General features: G+C 39.9%; 1 protein-coding gene across 6 annotated transcripts in view; it reads left to right on the forward strand.

The window, feature by feature from the left end:
- Positions 1-231: 231 nt before the first annotated feature.
- The window catches only part of MAPK10 (mitogen-activated protein kinase 10), a 146,505-nt gene continuing 128,264 nt past the window's right edge, over positions 232-18,472 (forward strand). For 2 of the 6 annotated variants that reach the window (XM_063156698.1, XM_063156696.1), the window contains exons 1-2: positions 232-650; positions 5,101-5,233. In XM_063156698.1, coding sequence (XP_063012768.1) covers positions 5,199-5,233 — 35 coding nt within the window. In that variant the 5' untranslated portion in view covers positions 232-650; positions 5,101-5,198. Of the gene's footprint in view, positions 651-809; positions 860-5,100; positions 5,234-18,472 lie in introns of those variants that run through there. The other 4 variants (XM_063156697.1, XM_063156699.1, XM_063156700.1 and 1 more) reach the window with 4 other exon arrangements.

Here is an 18,472-nt window from a genome sequence, read left to right on the forward strand (position 1 = left end):
TCCACACTGCTATTACCTCTTCCCTCTGTACTGCAGATGTCTGAGCTGCTGCTGCTGCTGGTGAGTGCTACAGGAGGCTGCTAAGCTTCCCTTTGCAGGCTGCTCTATCCCCCGATTCTCCAGGAGATACCGTGGCTGTGGCTGCAGATTAGATTTTTCTCTCCCTCCCCCTGCGAGACCTCTGTGTGCTTTGACGTCATGTGTGCTCCTTTCAGTTGCCATAGCAGCCCCATTCCCCAAGCTCTCTGCCTGTCTCCTCTGGTAGGTTCCACAATGGTACAGCCAGCATCACGCTGCACAATGGTTTCCAGGCAGTGAAAGAGCGTGATTCAGCAAGCCACTCTTCCCCCCCCTCCCCTTTTATTTCATTATTATCAGACATTTTGCCTCCCCTTTTTCTGTTCTCTTCTACCCTCTTCCCCAGGCTTTTATTCAGTTCTTTAAAGGAAAACGGTGATTTCCCTTGAAACCAACTGCCCTTTTTTTTTTTTCTTTTCCTTTTTTTTCCTTTTTTTCCCCCCTCTCTATTGTTATAAATAGCCCATTTTTTTCCTCGGCACTGTTTGGAATGTGATTTTAAAATACCACCTAAAGTCGCAGTTTGGGGAAAAGGTTTCTGGACGAGGAGAATAGCTGGCGAGCAAGGAATGGTAGGTGGCTGATGCTAATATTCTTTGACTAACTGCTTTCGCAGGGTGGGGTGATGAATATTGATTGCTGCTTGAGGAGGAAAAAAAAATATTAAAGCAGGGGAGAGGGGGGAGAGAGAGAGGTTAATGAAGTGAACAGCCAAGCGAAGCAAGGAGGCTGCACCTGTCCATTTTGTGGCCGGAGGAGCATCATTTTCCTGTCTGTGCGGGTGGGTACCAGCGTTGGTGTTGGGCGCTGTGGGTGACCGTGGAGCGGGGCAGGGGCACGCCGGGCATGGCACTGTGGTGCTGCTGCTGCTGCACCAGCTGGCTCCTGTAAACACCGGGGTTTACTCTGCCTCATCGCCTCTAACGCTGCCCGCGGGCTTTGGGGGAAGGAGGTGCTTTGGCTTGCAGCTCAGGAGGAAGATGAGGGTGTTGTGAGGGGTGTATGGTAATCCATCCATAAACAACTGTGGAAAATTTCAATGTGGAAAAATAGAGGACAGGGAGCTGGAAGATTCAGAGGACAGAAGTCTTGGCCTTTTGCGGAGTGATTGAATGCCAAAAAAAAAAGTGTGTTTGTGGAAATGTTTGACAGACCTTGTTGGATGTGGGGGTGGGGGTTGTTTTTAAGAAAGTAGCCTTTAATCATCACTCTTCCACATTGCTTGCATTCAAGTGAACAACTCAGCCCACTGGGTTTAACAGAACCACAGAGCTTTCAGGAGAAGTGTTTACAGCAATCTATGGGCCAGTTATTTTGCAAAAGAGAATTAACAATCTGTAGATGCTGCAGTGAAATCAATGTTGCTTTGCAGGGAGATCCTCTGGCAGAAAAAGCTACTGCTACAGGATGAAATGTTGGTTTTGTTTTTTACAGCAGAGTGACATTATTAGAAATAACAGAAATTTGCCTTAGATAATTAATTGTTACAGCATTGTTTAATAAGCAGGCTGTGCTCCCAGTGAACCATGATGGGCATGTTTCACAGCATTCGTGTGCTGGGGGATTGTCAGCTTGTTTACATGGACTCCTTTTGCTGCAGAGCTTCCTGATATCTCAGTGCAACTTTCCCCTCCTCTGGTATGTTCACTGTAAGTTTTATCAGAGACTTCTACAGGGGCAAACTGACACTATGTGGAAATACAAATTTTGAGGGAAATTATGGCACAGAGTAGAAATGTATTGGGAGGAACATGCAAATAAGTGTATTGTAACTAATCAGAGGAGTCTGAAATCAGCTTGATGGAGGACACAGAGGTTGTCCTGCAAGCCCAGCTTTAGCAAAAGAGAAGGGTAAAGACAGAACACGCTGGTGCAGGTATGGCACAGGGATGTTTGTCTTTTCCCATGTGTAACCTATCTTCATTCCCTGGGCCTTGGGGAAAATGGGGTGCACCAAACCCCCCTGTTTTAACCTTCTTTCAGTACAATGCTGTGTAATCACTGGTCAGGAGCACTGGAGCAATATTTTCTTCTGTGATCCTCTGGCTGTCTGCTCTCTTCCTGCTAGGAATGGTGGCACAGGAATACCCTTTCAGTTGGCTCAGCTAATGACTTTTTCTTACAGGGGTGCGGATGTGAACGACAAAGGTGATTTGACCTCAGCCATTAAACAATATTCTTTTTCCCTGACTCTCAATAAACTGCAGTCTTGCTCATAGCTCTCTCCTGCTGTTTCAGAGTATGCGTAATTTTTCAGGGTCCTGTTGTAATTATGGTTTTGTGGAGGAGGGTTAAGATTACAAGGATGTTCCTAAATAGGATAAGGACAGAAATCATTTGCCATGAAAAATAAGTTAACTTAGCTGCCCGTCTGCCTCCTTGGAAAATGTCCTTCTCATTGTTAAAAAGCTCCTTCAGTGCACACACAGGTTTCTATAAGCAGATGACAGGGATGAGTGTTTTCTTGTAGGTTTGGGGCTTTTTTCCCTGCTGTCAGTGGCTGGCATGTTTGCAGCTGTTTTTTAGTGATTTAACAGTACTGGATCAATACACCTTCAAACAGTATTACAGTACCAAATCTGGCTTGGGAAAGCAAAGAGAGAGTTATCAAAATTTCACTGCCATGGTATTGGAGAAGGTCATAAAGTTCATTGTAGTTTACAGTTCATTGCAAAATTAATCCAATTTAAAGGAGGGCTAAAGCAGGCCCAAAGGAAGGTGATTTTAGCATTGCTTTTGCAGACAGCATCATAATTTTCTTAAGACTTGGAAGAGAGAAAAGCTGCATTTAGGGAAAGGCCTCCAGCTTTAAAACTGGCAATCTCTTAAACTGTTGTTCAGTAGATACTACCCAGTTCCTTGCACAATTCCAAATTACAAAAAATATCACCGGCTTGTTGATAAATTTTCAAATCCTAGTAAATTTTTGGGTTTTTTGTAATTTTTGGGGGTTTTGTCACAAGCATTCTATACTCATAGCCCGTCCCACTCCAGTGATTACATTTTGAGCTTACATTAATAGCAGTACTAGAAATGATGTCCTGAAAGCCTAGTGATTGCAGAATCACCATACTTGCTGCTCTGTTATGTCATCAGGAGTAAAGGAGAGAGTCTTCATTGAACCTACAATACTGAATATGTATATATTATATATAATATATATATGGATATATATATACACACACTAATATATATACTATATTAAATATTATATATATATTCAGTGTATGTGTGTGTATACTCCTTTTCTATGATTCTTGGACACTTACCGTTTTGAAGGCTACTTGCAAGGAAAATGAACCCTCATGAAAGGACCACCAGTGATTAAAGTAGAAATCAAAAGCAGTAGAGGGGATGGGATGGAATTTCCTGGTCCCCTCTCCACTGTTTATGAAAGTCACACAGCTCTTCTTGAGCTGCTCTGCTGTGTTTTAGCCTGATAGCTGTAGCTTTGTTAGCAAGCTTTAGAGTTAGTCTTGGCTAGCTGTTAGAAGAGAAAGGCAGGGAATTCAAATCCCAAAATGTTCCAGTCTTATTGGTTTCTTATACAGTGAGATTTCAGGTAGAAGTTTCAGTGTGTGAACTCACTAGTGATGGTGGCATGTTCTCAGTTTCATTTCTACACAAAGGATGTGAATTCATGGGCTTTATTGTACCCTAGGATCTTCCTGACTATGCCTGGGGCACAGGGCAGTGTCTTTTTACATCAAGAAAAAGGCAAAGCCACTGTTGTGTTTTCAGGCAGGTTCTGGGTTTTTCTCCCATCTAAGAGCAAGACCATGTTGATGGCCCTGTGAGTGCAGCCCCTTGCTCACATCACAGCAGTGACATGGGAAATTTGGGATGTGTTAGGACCTGATCTAACACCCATCTTTGAGTCTGTTGGACTCTCTCAGGACTTTTGTGAGGTAATATTCAGTAAAAGTTGGAGGTCCAGAAGAGCCTTCCAGTCAAGTCAATAGCTGCTTCATCAGGATTCTACACTAACAGGTCAATAGCCCAACAAATCAGGAACTGTAATTTGAGGGTGGGATTTCAGGAGCCTGAGTTGGGCTCTTTTTGGTTAAGGAGTTGTCTTCTCATGACGATTTTTCATTTGCTGTCCTTAGTACAAAGTTTTAGTTCTCAGGTACTTGAAAGCATGTTGGGGTACAGATCAAACCTTATACTTAAAAGTAATCACTTCATTTTTTTCACTGGTTAGGTTCCAGAACACCATGTTTGATTTTTACTTCTCTTATTCACTATCTTAATACCACAGCATTTGCTTTTTCCTACAGTTCTTGAGGTTGTCTGTAGGTTTCTTGCCTGCATGTGCTTTGTCAGTTAAACTTTTTTGTCACATGCTTTGTTATTTGTTTTTAAGGGGATGCTTATTTGATAAACAGCATTAATTCACAGGCCTTTCCTGATGTCTATATGTATCCATATCACACAATTTTTAAAGCTGTTAATAATGTCACAAGTCAAATTTTATTTCCATCCCAAGTATTGGTGGCAGGTGACTGTGTCCACAACTTGTAATAGGTGAAATTTCTGCTCTTCCTCATTCCAAAGAAAAAATTGATGATCTGGCCTGAGAAAGATAGATAGTATAGAAACAAAAATAATTATTTTAGATCAGTTTTATGTTGTTTGTTTTTTTTTTTTAGTACCATCTGTTTCAATCTGAACAGTCTTGAACATGTGCTCTTGAGCACTAAGGCCTTGATTTTTTTTTTCCTGTTCTTTTTTACTGGTGGGAGAATAGCTGTGACACACTTCTCCCATTTAAACAGCACGTAACATTCTGCATTATTTTCTGTCTCCTGCCTTTCTTCTTTGTGTGGAAGAAAGGAAATTTATGGTACAGATACTGCCTGAATGGGATGCATTATGGTATTATCAGAGGAAAATCTAAATTCTTTGTTATATAATATGCAGATATTGATATTCCAGGTTAGTTTAGTTTTCTGAAATTTTCTGTGTCAATCGGACTTGAAAAATAAACCCCAAATATTTCTTTCTCTTTTTTGTGCTTAGGGCTAGTATTAGAAACCTGTACCAACAGCAGGCCAGACTCAAATATCAGCTATGGCAACCCATGCATGAAGTTGATGCCTTTGAACTATTTCCTATAGATGAGACATAGCACATGCTGTGGTGAGTCAACAATGTATTATCTTATTAAATCATACTTCTTGGCAAAAAAAAAAAAAAAAGCCAAAAGATGCTTAATGCAGAAGTGCATGCTGATTTTTTTTTCCTTCTCTTTTTTTTTTCTTTTTGGAGGGGGGAGGCAGGGAAAATTGAAGTTACAACTTGTAGCAATTTTTAGTACACATTAACATAATGCTGTCATCTTATAATGAGTTTTCCAAGTGTATAATTTCTGCATTGCACAGTTATCAGATGGAGCACATTCAGAATGTGGTTTCAGAGGAAGTGTTAATATAGCAAAATAATTTAAAAAAAGACCCTACACATGCAGTGTTCTGAGCACTATTTAAAATGGCAAAATCTGTTTCACTACCACAAAATCCACAATTTTGGACTGATTTTTGTAACTAATGTTTTCCATCTCTTAGATTTGGTGTGGGGGGAGAGGAAAGGTTGTTTTTGTTTCTCTTTGACATGACTGAAGAAGTCTGAGGAGAGTCATCACAGACTTTTTTTGTCATATATCTCTTTATTCTTGGACAGGAAAATGGTGAGAACAATGTCAAATAGTCTTTTTAAAAATTCTTTGTAGCTTTAACTGTCTTAAGTCTGCTAATAATTTCAATCCATATGCCATACATAATAAGTAATTTTGGTTCTGACCGTTTCTTTAGGATGGTTTTGGTGTACCTTTGGAAGATGAGGAATTGTTTTCAGATTTCTCATGTAATCTCAATAGAGTTGTTGTCAAAAACTGCAAGTGTTTCTCCAGTAAGGTCTAGCTCCAAGTCACTGAAATGTTTCTGTAGGGAGATAGAACTCTTACTTGTAGATGTGTCACGTAGGGTGATGAAAGGACCCACCAAGGGTGATGGAATGAATGCTCTGGTGGCACTTTCAGCCTTGATGAAGCTGATGAAAAAGATTTAAACAGGTGTCAGTTAAATGTATCTGACTGCTCTGAAGTGAGATGGGTAGCAGAAAGCAGTGCCTGCTAGAGTGCCACTCACAGAATTTGTGTTCTGGTGGAATATAGAGTGTTTCCCAAGGGGAGAAGATGTACCCTGGACATGGACAGTGATTTGTGGCATGAGGAGTCACAGTCTGGATGCTCTCATCCTTGACTGGTGGACATCCAATGGAAGCAGTACATTTATGTAGAAATTAATAACCTCTTTTTTTTACTACTATGATATTTTTATCTTCTTATGGCTTTTAGGGCCCATTGTCCTGAGGTAATTCTGGTTAACACAACAGCCTTCATCTTGGCTTAATGTCTGGGCTTTAGAAACTGTAATACTGAGCCTTTTGCATATGAATGGGTCTGGGTGACTTTTGCATTTACAATGAAGCCTGAAACCATATTTTTACAAAATTAATATTATTTTGCTTTAATTCTGTGTTTAAGAGCCTACAGATAACCTGCTAGTTGTAGATAATAAGAACTTTAAATAAGCTGGCAACAGCAAAGTATATATGATTTCTGGTAGTTGATGGAGTGGTGCAAATAATGGATTTTGTTAACATGTCCATGATGAATGGTTGCTAAAGAGATGTTGCATGAAATTTTTATGGTGTTTTGTACATGTTAATGCAATTAGCTGATAGTCATGGCAGCTCAGTTCCTCTCACCATTAACATTATTAAATTGCTGTGTAAGTAGAAAAATAGTTCTTAAGAAGCTGGCTGATGCTAATCCCCACTCCTGGTGATTTTGCATTTAGTAGTGCTAATTTTGGAACACATTGATACTGCTGTCTACAAGCAGTATGACTTGATCATTTGTCCCCCAGGTCACCAAGATGTCTTTATCTTAATGTTGCAGCTATTGATATCTGCTGTGTGGTATTTCAGGCATTTACCAATGGCTCTGTTCAGGTTACTTTCTGAGTTCAATGCACATCTAAGTCACCTCCCCCAGCTCTGTTCTTTCCAATTTAGATTTTAGGGTTGGTAATCAGTGCAAATACCAGGTTTTCAGAATCGGCATATGAAATGTGTCAAAAGAATGCAAAGATGTCATAGGGAGAGAGTTGCTTGAGAAGTTTCCTCTCAGATGACACAGCATTAATAGGCAAAATTAATTAAATATGCTTAACAGAATTTAAAGACTGTAAAATAGTGCTGTGAGGCTACAAAAAACATCTGTAGGTATCTTCAAGTATTTAATACAACCCTTTAGCATGGATTTAAAGTTCTATCTGTATAGGAATTAGGCATGCACTTCTGTAAAAGTGTGGGTAACAAATGCAGTTTGAAATCTGGGGTTTATGCTCTCTCCAGTGCAGGCTCTCTCCAGTTAATATTGCTCATTAAGACAGCTTGATCATATAGCTTTATTTTGCATTCAGCAATATCTGTTGGTGAAAACACAAGCTTTGCAACTGTAGAAATTGTATGTAAAATCAGAAACCATGTACAAAAATTAGCATATAATTAGTGAAGTTGAATTAACTGCCAAAGTCTTTTTAAAAAGGTCAGGAAAAGAAGCATTTGGAGAACAAAAGTACCTATCAATATTCAACACAGAAAAGATCAAGCAAAGAAAAAACTTGGGATGTTCTGTTTACCAAAAAACTGATGTTTGTGCCGTGGGCAATAGGTGTTTTTTACAGCTGAGTTAGTAATTTTATAAGAAACCACGTGAGAGAAAGGTTTTGCTACATCTATGCAGAGAAGCAAAGTGCCTGGGATAAAAGAATTTGAGGGCTTTTTTTGAGTGCTTGAAAAAAAACTATTTTATAGTGTCTTGGCTTGGTATCTTGCTATGACTACAGTCACATGGTTTTTTGGAATATTGTGTTGGTTCCTTTAATGTTCCTCACAGGTGTTAAGTGCATGAGGAAAAATCAGAGGAACTCAGAGCACACTTTCTCTGAGAAACTTGTGTTCTGCTCCTCTGCCTAATAGGAAAACCATGTTTATATTAAATTTGCTGCATATGATAAATGTAAAAACTTATTACCTGTTACTGATGATGGCCATGTAATGTGCAACACGTTTCCCCTTGGAGGATCTTGCCTGAGCCTATTTCCAGAAGCTATTTGTCATGTGATCAGCTACATGCAAACAAAGGTTTTTCCAGAGGTGAGCTCTAAGACTCAACACTTCAGCTGCTCACCTCCTCTACTTTTCAAGGGGGCTGAATTTTTTCCAGAAAGTGCTGGGATCTTCACTTTGGGTTGTAGACTTCACTTTGGATTATAGAACCACTTGATCACCTTTTATTTCAATAAAGCTCCCTGGACATGCTCATAAAGGGAATTTTCCTGCCTTTTTTTTTTTTTTTTTTTTTTTTTTTTTTTTTTTTGTTGGTTATCTTTTTTCCTTTATATGGATTTTGTTTTTGTGTCCTCAGGTTATTGTTTTGTAGAGTATTTTCACTGTCCTTTAAACTCAGATAATGTTATGTGGGTTTATACTAGTAGCTCTTATTCTGATTCCTATCTCTTCTCCCTCCATCTTTGATTTATCTTTAGTTATTCCCACAGCCCCTAAGATTAGTATTTTAATTAAATTATATTGAAATATAGCATTGTCAACTCATGCAGTATTTGAGGTTTTTTAATGCCCTGGGCTAAGTATCACATACATGTGAGAAACTATGAGCTTTCCTTTAGCAAAATGTAGACTTTTTGTTTATATTATTGAAAAAAATTGAAGCTTGAGTATGTGAAAGAGTGAGGCTTCAAAAATGTACCGCCCTCCCACCAAGATTATTCCCTAGTGGCATATTGGAATTTTGAGATCATACAACATGAGTCTAAGACGTTTGGGACAGATAGTCTTAAAAAAAAAATTTTTATTTATTTGGAAAGTGAATATTTGCTACATTTCTAATGCTTGTAAAGGCACAGGCATACCATATGTTGTATCTATGTCTGTATTCCCCCAGTAGTTGAACTGGCCTAGCAAAGGTCAAGTTATTTGCACATTTAAAAAGTGAAAATAAAATTTATCAAAAAAATTCAAGTACCTGGTGTCTGTGTTTGAGGGATCTCTGGTTTAGTTTTGCTCTGGATTACTGCTGGACCAAATGCTTTTATTCAGCCACATGTCAGTCTCAGCTTACTGAAAAGGAGTGAGCTTAATTTATGAGCCTAATGCTTTCCTGTGTCAGGCGTGACCTGTGAATATATCCCATGAAATATTTGTGTCGGCTGTATTTTTTGAGTTGCTGGTGGAAAAAATAGCTCTGAACCACCTGCCAGGCTAGTTCAGTATTTGGCAGGCTCCTCTTCCAACCTTATGGAGAATATCCAGGACTATTGCTGCGGAATATGGGAGTAGAATGTCAGACAAATATCTTCTGAACCTTTGAGTAGTTTTCCAGCGTGATTCTTATGAGCTGTGTTAAAATAATTTTAATAGCCTGCAGAAGAATAAATGGAAATGCCAAATCAATAGCAAGAAACACCCGGAATGATGCCAGCAGAAAGGTGGAAAAGAGACCAAGACAGCAGTAAATTCAGCTCTGCTAATGGGCAAGGCATGCAAACCCGTATTTTATAAAGTGGTGGGAAGTATTTTGTGACCACAGGGAGAAAGGTTTTGCCTGCTTCCTCTCCAAGGCTTGTCAGTGTGCTGTGTCTCTGTGCCTATTGCTCTGTGGCCTGTCCTTGTCAAAAGTGCTTTCCCTTCTCACAGTTTGTCAACAGGAGCAGAAGCCTGGATACACCATGCAGTACTGCCAGCTTTTCCTCTGCTCCTGTGTGTGCTGGAAGGATTGGGGAGCCCTGGCTGTGGGTGAAGGGTGTTGCTCTTGCAGGGAGGAGCACCCACAGTGCTGGCAGCATCGGCTGCTGCATCCCTGCTCCCTGCACAAGGATTTAGGGGATGGTGGCTCAAGGCTGCAGTGTGCCAGCTGCTGTACAGGCATTAGCTGAGCAGCTTTCAGCTCTTGGGCAGTCATTTCCCAGCTCTAAAAGGGAGTGAAAGAAGCCAAAGGTGTGGAGGGGGTTATCAGGGCAATGCAGCAAGTATGACATTAATGTCATGTTCCTTCTCTCTTAACTATCATTGTTGGGATGGAGAGTGGCAGGCAGGTTTGAAAGCACAAAGGAAAAATGCATGGTGCAAGATTGTCCAGAGGAGTGAGGTCATCCAGAGGTCATCCCAACTCACTGCACATCCACAGCCTCACGTACAGCACTTGGTATCCTTCCTGCACTGGATGCAGACTGAAGGTTGGCAGGAGGAGAGGGAACACTGCAGGCACGGTGCAGTACTTGTGCATTCCTAATGTGTTCAAATCCCAGGTAGAATTAATAGGAGCAATTCACCAGTGAGGAGTTTGAGGAGATGTAATTATTAAATAGGAATTCCTGGGCTGTTGGATGTTGAATAGCTCTAGATTAGTTTTATAAAAATCAGAGTTCCTGAGGCTTACAGTTTTTAATCACTTTAAAGAAGAGTAAGAATATAAGAACAGCCAGTAGTCTCACAGGAAAAATCGATCTAGAAAAGGCTTCTGTCCTCAGTGGCCATTAGCTAAATATTTGGAGAAGAAAAGTAAGAACAAGATAAGCAATTACCAATGGTTTTCTTGTTGTGTCCTCCTGTATTCTGGCAGTCTGACTTTTTTCAGACCTAGTAATTTTTTCTTTGTCTTAAAAATTCTCTTTTCTAATTCACCATTTTCTGCCCAGTATGTGTTTTATGAGATCTTTTCTAGATATTCAATATGATGATCAAGCTCTGGTTGCATTGAAAATTCTGGGATTTTATTTGTTTTAAAAAGGGATATTTAGCATACATATTACCCCTATTCTGGGGAAAAAAAAATTCTTGTGTGAACCCACTGTAAAAATGCAGGGGCCTTAAAAATACTATAAATTTATAAAAGTGCTCTGTTTAAGATGTTCTGTTCCTAACAGATATGAAATCATGGCTAAAGTAATATTTAAATAGGAGGCTGTGGAGTAATTTATTTTGTGTATAGCTTTGTGCTTGCATGGTTACTATCCCAAGCTGCTTTATCTAGACCAGTGCAGCAGGTAGAGTAGTACAATAGTTTGGGTTGAAGGCACTTTGGAAGGCAGGGCCTTCTTTCTGGCATTAACTGGGGTTACAGAGACTTTCTGATTTGCTTCCTGACTGCCTTTGTTTAAAAATCCAACTGCAGTTAGGTATCCAGCTAGTGGGGCTGCTTTCCTTGGAGCAGGTGTCAGTGCTCTCCATTCTGGCCTGGCAGCACTGCATAAAAGGAGCCGTGAATGGGAGGATTTTCTTGATTTATAGGCTGTTAGGATTGAAATAGAGCACTCCAGAGAAGGCAGGGTGGAGATAATTACCCTGTGCTTCACAGAGTGGATGTGATGTTTTTTCTTGGTCACACATCAGAACCAGGTAAAATAATGAACCTAATGACAGATATCCAAATGTTCCTGTCCCTGTATTCTCAATGCAGTTGTTCCTCTGAGCATAAGTGGTTACTGCTATGTCTGTGTATTGTAATTTTTAACTTCACTACTTCATACCTAGTTCAAATCAGTATGAACACTATATATGTGATTCGCCACCAAAAATTCAGAGACAGTGTTTAAAAATTGACTCCAACTCTTATAACAGAGACTTGAAGGGCAAATCAAAAAGTAAATTGCATTTTAATGCTGGTTTTCTCGAAACATAAAATTCTCTCTGAGACGTTCCTGAAAAAGATAGGCATAGCTTAATTGTGAATCATAATACTACTTAAATGCCTGCATTAATTTTCTGCAGATTTCAGTCATCAGTGCGTAGAAATGTTTTTGTGGCATATTATGAATGCTTGATTTGCTGCTGTACTTAAAATTATTTTTTTTTTATCTGCCAAGCTGTGCAAAGAGGATCCCATGGATGTTTTCCATGACACAACATTATCAAAAAAATACCCACATGGTTTTACAAACAGCAATGATCTACAAGCCCTTTCATAAAGTGTTTTGAAGGTGATATATTGAGACCTCAATGTCACAAACCAGTAGTGCAATTTTCTGGTTTTCCTGTAAGAATTTGGGAAAAATAAAGGCAAGGGTATCTGCTTGGTTTTGGCTTCTTTGGGCAGATGTGGCAGTTGTTGGTTGAGGCTCCACGTGTGGCTCTGTGCACAGAGCATGAAGCTCAAACTGTCACATGGGAAGAGGCAGTGTTGTCAGAACTGAAGTATTCAAAAGCCTGCAGTGAAACCCTCAGGCTTTGAACTGGTTTATTTTGATTTTGTGGGCTTGTCGGCCACCTTTACATCTCATTGTTAAGGTTTACTCTGAAAATCAGAGATGTAAAAGCAAGCAGAACTTGGTGGGGTCATGGAAACAATGTGAAGGTTGATTCTGGTGGAGGTAGATGCTGCTTTAACAGGCTGAAGGCAATGGCGGCAGTTTTTAAAACAACAAAAAGTATTACACATAAAATTACTCCCTAGAGACCCTAAATCAAACTGTAGCCCCTCATATGTTACAATGTTTTTTATTGGGCTCTAGGTATAAAAGAGAGGACAACATTTAATGTATTCTAAGTCTTCTGTCAGGATTTGACTGCCAACAACAAAATCCAATGTAATGGTCATTACTAAAATGAATTTTACCTCTGACCTCACATCTGGAAATATTGCACTTTGTACTGCTCAGTGATCAAATTTTAATAATCTGCAAGCACACATCAGGTCAATTAGCAGGCCTACTCCTCTCAGGAGAGACTTCACCTGGAGTACTGTACCCAGCTCAGTACATGATGCACGTGGGCCTGTCAGGGCAGGCCCAGAGAAGGCCAAAAAAATGATCAGAAGGCTGGAGCACTTCTGCTCTGAGGAAAGGCTGAGATACTGGTGCTTCAGCCTGGAGAAAGAAGGCTCCAAGGGAAGAGCCTTCCGGTGCTGAAAAGGGACTTCTAGGAAAGTTGTGGGGGCTTTATAGTAGGGGCAACAGGACAAGGGGTAATGGGTTTCAGCTGAAGGAGGGTCGATTTAGAGCAGATACTGAAACAGATTGTCTAGGGGTGATAGATGTCCTATTTCTGGAAAAATTTAGGATCAGTCTGGATTGAGGTCTGAGCAACCTGGTCTGGTTGAAGATTTCCTTGCTCATTGCAGGGGACTGGACTAGATGACCTTTCAAAGGTCCTTTCCAAACAAAAAGAAAGAAAATAAAAGCTTGCTCAGTAGATAAACCAGTAGCCCTGCAGTGGCCTAATGGCTGTGCTCATTAAGCAGCCTGAACTAGCCTGGCACACATCCTCCCTTCCCCACCGATGCCTCATGCAGGCTTTGGGGTCACCAAGCCTCAGGATTTTCCTACCCATTCTGCTGGGTTACAAAGCCCAATTTCTTTGATCTTGTGATGTGAGCTACTTCTGTCCCACCACCTACTCCATTTTGTGCTGCTCTAGATAAACACTGCTTCTTTTTTGCTTTGCAATTTAGGCACTGTGTAAAAATACATATCATCTTCACAGCTAACATGGTTCTCTGCATGCTGGATCTTTTTGCAGAGGTCAGCAGAACTCTGCTTTGGATTTCATTCAGAACTTTTGGAGGGATGTAAAGAAGGAAGCTTGCTCTTTTTATTTCATCCATCAGGATTGCTAGTATTTTGCTTTAGAACCTGCTTGTAATAACAAGAGTCCAGAATCAAGTTCTTCTTATTTCTATGCCTTACTGACAAAACCATTGTACCTCCTCTGTATCCACAACCTGTTTTTAGTTTTCTTTTCAGTGTCTAGTTTTCTTCAGTTTTGTTGCTTTGTAGTTGCATCTTTTGCAGTCTCTGTGTTAGAAACTGTCCTTGAGAAGGTTTAGTGGATGCTTCCCAAAATAGATGCTCAAAGTAGCACTCTATGGAATGCCCAGAAGAGCAACTGCATGATTTTGGGCTAGATCTGGAGGCTGGTTTTGTTTCTAGTACTGCTCAGGGTGGTAAGTAAACGTGATGTTAAAAATTTGAAAGAAGGTTACATGACATCTTCAAAACAATACCATAAAAATTCAACTTTAAAAGAAAAATTCAGCCCAAACATATAGAGCAAGTTCAGACAAGCAAGTCTGTACCTGGAAAAGCTTGATTGTGATGAGACTTTTTATTGGCCATGCTGGAAAGGAAATAGATTTCCATGTTTGGGATGTTCCTTTATTCAATCAGTAAATCCAGACCAGAAATCAGTGGCTGTTTGAGTTATTTCACTGGGCACCTTTTCTTTGGATAGTGAAGAGGGAGAACAGACAGCAAAAAATCAGTGTACCTGTGTTCTGCAGGATTTATTTTGCTGATTTTTTTCCCCTGAGGCACTTGCTTTTGACACTTCAAATTTATGTTATTTATTTTCGATCCTTATGTTCTAGTGCAGAGCTTCCACTTGGAGCTGAGAGTTGTCTGAGGGAGAGAGTGCTATGAAAGCCTTCTGTTTTTCTGTGAGAAGAATGTTCCTGTCCTCCAGAAATTCTGTGTTGGAGCAATGAGCTGCAGTTTGGAAGGACTGTGTATCACTGCTCTGAAGGACAAGCATATTTAAAGATAACTGGCTCAGCAGCCAGATAGAGGCAGAACGGGGATAGATGCAGCAAAATAGAGGCAGAATGAGTTTTAAACAAAGGAAGACTTATGTTTAACTGTGTCATTATGTTGGATTTATATCTGTTACATCATTGCACTTAATGAGCGCATGAGGAGCTTTGTGATGTTGAATATACCTCAACCCACGGAGAGCTTTTTTCATGTTTATTTCGCCTCCATCTGATATTGTTTACAGTAACTTTAATGAATATATAACTAGCCATAAACCCCAAAATGTTAATCTATATTCATGGTGAATAGTATTAGAGTATCTCTTGGTACATTTCATGGTTTCACATTAATAAAACTTTCTGCTTTTTATTACCATGCAGGAAAATAAAGCATGGTGTCAAGAGAGATTTAAGCCACTATTCCATCTCCAATACTGTGTTATTCTGCAGATGGATAACACGAAATTCATGCAGAGAATTACTTTGTTCCTATAGTAAAAGGAAATATTTGGGCTCAAAGCTTCTGCTAGGCTAGTAAGTCATCAGAATAAATAAGATTTTCATTGTAGGTTTGGTATTATGAGTTTATGTAAAATATTGCTTTTTAGTATGTGATGTATTCATTTTCATTCACTTAGGGTGAGGCCCAAAATACATCTGCCTCTTTATCAAAAAGAGCAGATGTTGCCATTGAATTGCTCAAATTTACCATCAGAAAATGGTATTGTACTTCTGTTTTGGCACTTAGTCTTTATACTCAGTTATTTTTTTCCACGTTCAATATCAGTCATTTAGTGATAGCTTCCATATAAGACATATAATGGTGATTGGGGGTGGAAACCTTCAATTTTGGGGTTTACTGCAATTTTTTTTTAAAGATATAAAATGCTGTAAATTTATGGAATACAAAGCTATTTCCTCAGGATGCAGAACTTGGCTCCTTTGTGCATGTGGTATTTTGTGCTATTTTCAGTGCTATAGAATTTTATGGCTTAATTGTCTAGCAAAGTGCATCATCAGCATTGCACATTTGCATTGGCATGCCAGTCTTGTTTTTTTAAATAAATAGAATATGTAGTAAATCATAACTGGCTTTTCAGAATTAAAATTAGGTCAGTGAATGAATTGATTTGTCCTTGCATATGGTAAGTGTGTTTGTTTGCAGAGTACCATGCTTGCTGTTGAGATGTGTTGTAACTGAAGGATTAAAAAACAAGGAGAAGAAAAAGTGAGGATGGTGTGGGACAAAGGACAGCAACTTTGACACAGTTGTTCTGGGAGCCCAGGTTTGGATGCTGTACATGACATCCTGCAGTATTTTTGCAGGAGGCTTTCACACAGTCAGTGTGGGTTTGTTAAACATTCAATAAGTCCAGTTGACAAGTGTGCTATGCTTGCAGAACCTGCAGCCCAGAAATATGGAGGACAATGCAAAGGGTGTTTGCATAAGAGGGCAAAAAAAGCCTGCTGCTAATATGACATTAAGCCGTTGTCATTGAAGTTGGTTGGTTGGTAGGACAAGCAAGTGTCATGGGAAAAATCTGCCGAGGGAACAAGTGCAATTAGTTACCAGCATTTGAATTATTCATCCAAATTAGGACTTCAATCTGTTAATGAAGTTAAGAGTAGGAAAATACAAGCAAGTGTCTGACACTGGTGGTAGCTCCAGATTGGAAAAACTTTTGCCTTCAGCTAAGTTGTCTCAAAGATAGGAAGTTGTTTTTAAGGACACCATGGCTGCATGCGGAGGGAAGACCCAGCAAACCAGTAGAAAACCTTGTGGCTTTCTGAATTAATTGTGGCTGAAATGTCATTAAGGGGAGGAGACAAGGTACAGGCACAGAGAGAACCAGGTACATGCTAGTCCTTAACTGAGATTTCCTCGTCTCTTCAGTAGCAGCAGTCTGCTGTAGCTCTGTGACATTGTTCGTGTTCTCTGGTCCATCAGAGGCCTGTCAGTACTGAGGCTTTACTCTTGCAACTGTTCTTATTTTCCCTTTGTCTAGAAGGTGTCAAATAGGCTGTTCTATCAGATAATTTTGGTGCATTTGCTCTCTCAGTTCTCCATTTTCCCTCTCTCATCTTGTGCTTGGGGGGCTGTTGGGAGTGGCACGTGAGGTGATGCTCCAGGAGTGCTGCAGTGGGGAGGGAGCAGTGGTGGCACTGCTTCTTCCAGGCAAGGTCCAGCCACCCATAATGGCCACAGCTGACTGAAATCTCTTGATTTTACTGACAGTTTTCTTACTGGCAGTTTTCAATGGAAATTCTGGAGAGCTGTTTCCTTTAAGACTTGGTTTTTTAACCTTACAGAATTTAATTTAGATTAAGTAGTCCTATTGGTGATCAGTTCTGCTGAAATTGTGTTTGTTGATGCAGACCTTTGGTTTGGGTCAATATTGGTCAACATTGGACAATATTGGATGTCTCTCTTCATCTCAAGTCTTGGCTTTCACTGGATATTCATTTTGGGGTCCTTTTTTTTGTTGGGGATTTCTTGTTGTCTCGCTTTGTTTTTTGTTGTTGTTGCTTCACACAAAACCTACCCACACACCCCTCCGCAGCATGAAGCATCTTTTTCTTTTTGTGACCATGGAAAACTACCATTGCATTCCCAGACACAGCAATTCTGGGCAGGGAACAGTACATGCCCCCAGCTCTAGAGGAGTTTTTTAAAAGGCACTTCAATTTAGCATCAATGAGCTAAATGAGCAGTGCCTTATCTAAACAGATTTTTTTTGCATTTATTTGTGTCTTCTGGTGAGCCTCTGAAGTACAAATTGGTGACAGGGTTGGAGGAAATGGAGTGAGCTTATTTTCTTTCTGTTTATTGTCTGGAAATGATCCCAGAGTTCTGCCTTTATTTGTATACATTGTGGAAGTGTCAGAGTTTAAGCATATAGAATACATTTGCAGAAGATTTGGGAATGAAGTGATATTTGTTTTGACAAATGCGTTATGGCAGGTAAAAGCAAATTATTTTGCTCAATTCTTTCTGTACAACAATTGTGTAATCCTTAGTGTTATGTAGTTTTATGAGTCCTGAGTTGTCTTCTAAGCAAGCCATTTAAAGGATTTCATATTGTTGTTTGATTCAAGGAAGAACTGTGCTCTCTAGGATCTGCAAATTTGTGAAAGAATCTTATTACAAATTTTATGTTATCTTGGTAACTTGGCGACTTCATCTTCATAAAACCATAGAATGGTTTGGGTTATAAGGGACCTTAAAGATCATCCACTTCCAAGCTTCCCTGCCATGGGCAGGGACACCTTCCATCAGACCAGGTTGCTCAGGGGCCCCGTTCATCCTGGGTCTTCCAGGGATGGAGCATCCACAAATTCTGTGGGCAGCCTGTGCCAGTGCCTCACCCTCACAAGAAAGAATTTGTTCCTGATATCTAAACATATCTTCTTCAATTTAAGGCAATTTCCCCTTGTTCTATCACTATACACCCATGTAAAAAGGTTGCATACTCCAGCTCCAAAGGGCTCCAACTTTCTTGTAGCCCCTTTAGGTACAGAATGCCCCAGGGAGCCTTCCCTTCTCCAGGCTGAAAATACCCAACTCTCTTCCTGCCTTTGAATGAGAGGTAATTTAGCCAATTTTCCAGGTCAGAGATTGCACCAGTGACACTCATATGTGTAGTTTATTTTAGCAAACAGAATGGGTTTGTAGGGAGTCTATTTTTATTTTTTTTAATTTGGCTTCTAGTGATGACAGATCACCAAATATGTTACTAGGTATTGTTTCTTGATTGATTCGACACTAAAATTAATTTGCAT

This window comes from Melospiza melodia, chromosome 5, assembly GCF_035770615.1.
Source record: "Melospiza melodia melodia isolate bMelMel2 chromosome 5, bMelMel2.pri, whole genome shotgun sequence".
Lineage (NCBI taxonomy): Eukaryota > Metazoa > Chordata > Aves > Passeriformes > Passerellidae > Melospiza > Melospiza melodia.